The sequence below is a fragment of the Eimeria acervulina genome, genomic scaffold (assembly GCF_000499425.1).
Source record: "Eimeria acervulina Houghton genomic scaffold, Eah_scaff530, whole genome shotgun sequence".
Classification (NCBI taxonomy): domain Eukaryota; phylum Apicomplexa; class Conoidasida; order Eucoccidiorida; family Eimeriidae; genus Eimeria; species Eimeria acervulina.
In genome coordinates, this window is record NW_013549747.1 from 21,200 (window position 1) to 23,618 (window position 2,419).

The 2,419-nt window shown below is 52.6% G+C and overlaps 1 protein-coding gene across 1 annotated transcript; it reads left to right on the plus strand.

Moving 5' to 3' along the window:
* Positions 1-1,632: 1,632 nt before the first annotated feature.
* On the plus strand, positions 1,633-2,323 carry EAH_00041680 (hypothetical protein; the record flags this gene model as incomplete). Its single annotated transcript, XM_013395136.1, has 2 exons — positions 1,633-1,894; positions 2,139-2,323. The coding sequence occupies 2 exons, from the start codon at positions 1,633-1,635 to the stop codon at positions 2,321-2,323; spliced, it is 447 nt and encodes a 148-aa protein (XP_013250590.1).
* Positions 2,324-2,419: the final 96 nt, after the last annotated feature.

A 2,419-nucleotide genomic window follows, 5' to 3' on the forward strand; every position in this document is an offset into this window, starting at 1 on the left:
GGGAAACCTTCATTTGATTCAAAACGCGCAAAGTCGTGCCAAGATGCCTTTAATGCAAGCAACCTTGATGGCGCGCTTCAAGTGTCTGGCATTCACTAGCTGCCCCGGAAGTGGAAGCAATTGAAAGATTCGGGCACACATCCACTATCACGGAACGGCGCTGCGGAATGCCTTGATCAAGAAAGTTATCCCACGAGAAGACATTCTCAAGTGAAACAACGCGGGTGTTCTAAATATTTGGAAGCCACATGTCAAGACCTTAACTAGACAAAATACACACACTGGAGCACCGAAGGGCGCCTGCCGTACTATAGGGGACGGTAAGATCTGAACAGGCCGGCTCTGTTACCATGTCATGAGGGTCTAGCAAGTGCCTTAGTCAGGCTTTCAACTTCTTACTCCTCCAAGACTTTGAATTCGCCTTACACGCCCACGTTGTATTGGAATCAGACTCCGTTGGAACTAAGGCTTACGCTCATGCTTAGTTTCGCTTCAAGTTCCTCCTGTTTCAAGTGCTCAAGACTTTCTGCCCCACTTTCTAGTGCTAGGGTCCTGGATGTAATAGGATCTGCTTCCTGTAACGAATTGTTTGCTGCACACTCTTCTGATGGTGGCTTGTCCTCGAGAAGTAGACTGACAGCTCCAGCAGACCCTTCGGTGCCAGGCCCTGATTCAGCGGGAGCGAAGCGCTTCCTGAAGCGCTTCGATCCACTCGGAGAAGCAAAGCCTATTTCCAGCAAACAGATCCGCCAGAGCTGCATTTGCCGCTTCATTGGCGGGTTGAATAAGATGTGGAGGTCCAACAGAACTCACCGGAGGCGCAGCACAGCAGCTAAATCTTGGAGCAGTACCATTGATTCCCCCGTAACAGAACTCATGTGCTCTAAAACGCACATGATGCGCACGTGGAAGTTTTCAATAGGGGAGTTACCTTCGGTCTTACGGGTTGCGAATCCCTGCTTCCAGAAACTCAATTCTAGAGGGAAGGTTAGCCCCCCAGGTTGGCGACAAGCCCTGGTAGGGTCGGGAACACAACGCATGACATTTCTCTCGCTGCTGATTAACCTTTTCCTGGAGAGGAGATACATGCACTGAATTCAAAAGTGAAATGGGTGGCTCGGACTCTTGAAGGACATCGAGACCTTGCTTGAGCAGAACTACTCCGTAAGACAAAAGGAAGATTTCCCACGGTCCGACGGCGGCCAACAGCTCAGCTACTGTTTCAAAAGCCTCCATTCTAAGGGAGATTTTCTTGAACCTCTCCCCCAACTCCGTAGTTCCCGCAGCAGGCGGTTTGTCCCCTGGAGAGGAAGGGCTCTCTGGCGGGAAAGGGTCCTCGTCAAGCGGCGCAGGCTGGCCTCCAGGTGGTGGGGACGGCCCTTCTGATGGTTGAGGCGAATCCCCTGGTTGCCGTTAGTCATCTCCCTGGAATGGAGGCCGGGATTTCCCTTTTCCTGACGGGTGGTCATCTCCTGCCAAAGCACTACCATCATCTGCGGATTGCAAAAAATATACCATCGAAGTTTTAGTAAAAAATGCTAAAAATATGACTAAGTGTATACATTTTTTGTCTGAGGCATCTTCCACCTTTCTAGGGCCAGGTGGCGTATTGAGATCACCATAATAGGTGATATGCCTGATTTCAGAGTAGCCGGCTGCGCAGCTGCAGGACCTGCTAGTGGGGTGCGGGGGTGTGCACCGCTAATCTTTGCCTTGGATGCTTTTCCCAGGGGTGTCATACCTGGAAAGGCTTCGTCGCTGGTTGCCAACGAAGGAATTTGCGTTGAGAGGACGACAGGTGAAGCCGTGCCTGCTGACGAGCTGAGCTGTTGCGTCCCCGGTGCGGGAGTAAGAGGTGGAATCGTATCTAGACTTTCTGAGTCATCACCCAGCGGTGGGTAACGCAAAAGCGCGGGTGGTGAAGGTTAAGTTGAAGGGTCTAAAGAAAGACCATCAGCTGACGACGTTGGTCGGAATGAAATGTGGGAAATGTGGCTGGTGTGCTGGTGAGCTCTCCAGCGAAGGAATATGCGGAGGTGACGCTGGGTAGGAAACCATATTTGACTTTTGTGGGGGATTGACTGGTGGGGGTCGGGGCTTCCGGAGACTGGCGGCTTTATGCCGTGACGTTGGCGCAGCGTCTCGCGAAGTTGCCGACGCAAGGTATCCGATTGAGGAGGCAAGCGACTATGTGGAGGACGGGGAGCACCAGGAAGAAGGAAAGGGGATTCAGGACCCAAAGAAAGACAGCTCCAACGGGCGCAGCCACCTCCAGACGCCTGATGCTGTAGGCTGCCACAACCAGACTCATATGAAGGCCTAGGGGCCAAAGAACGCCCCATTGTCGGAGAACGGCGCACCGAAGTTACAGTTGAACGGTCAATTTGATTCGGTAGCACAGATCTTCCCCCCCCCCCCC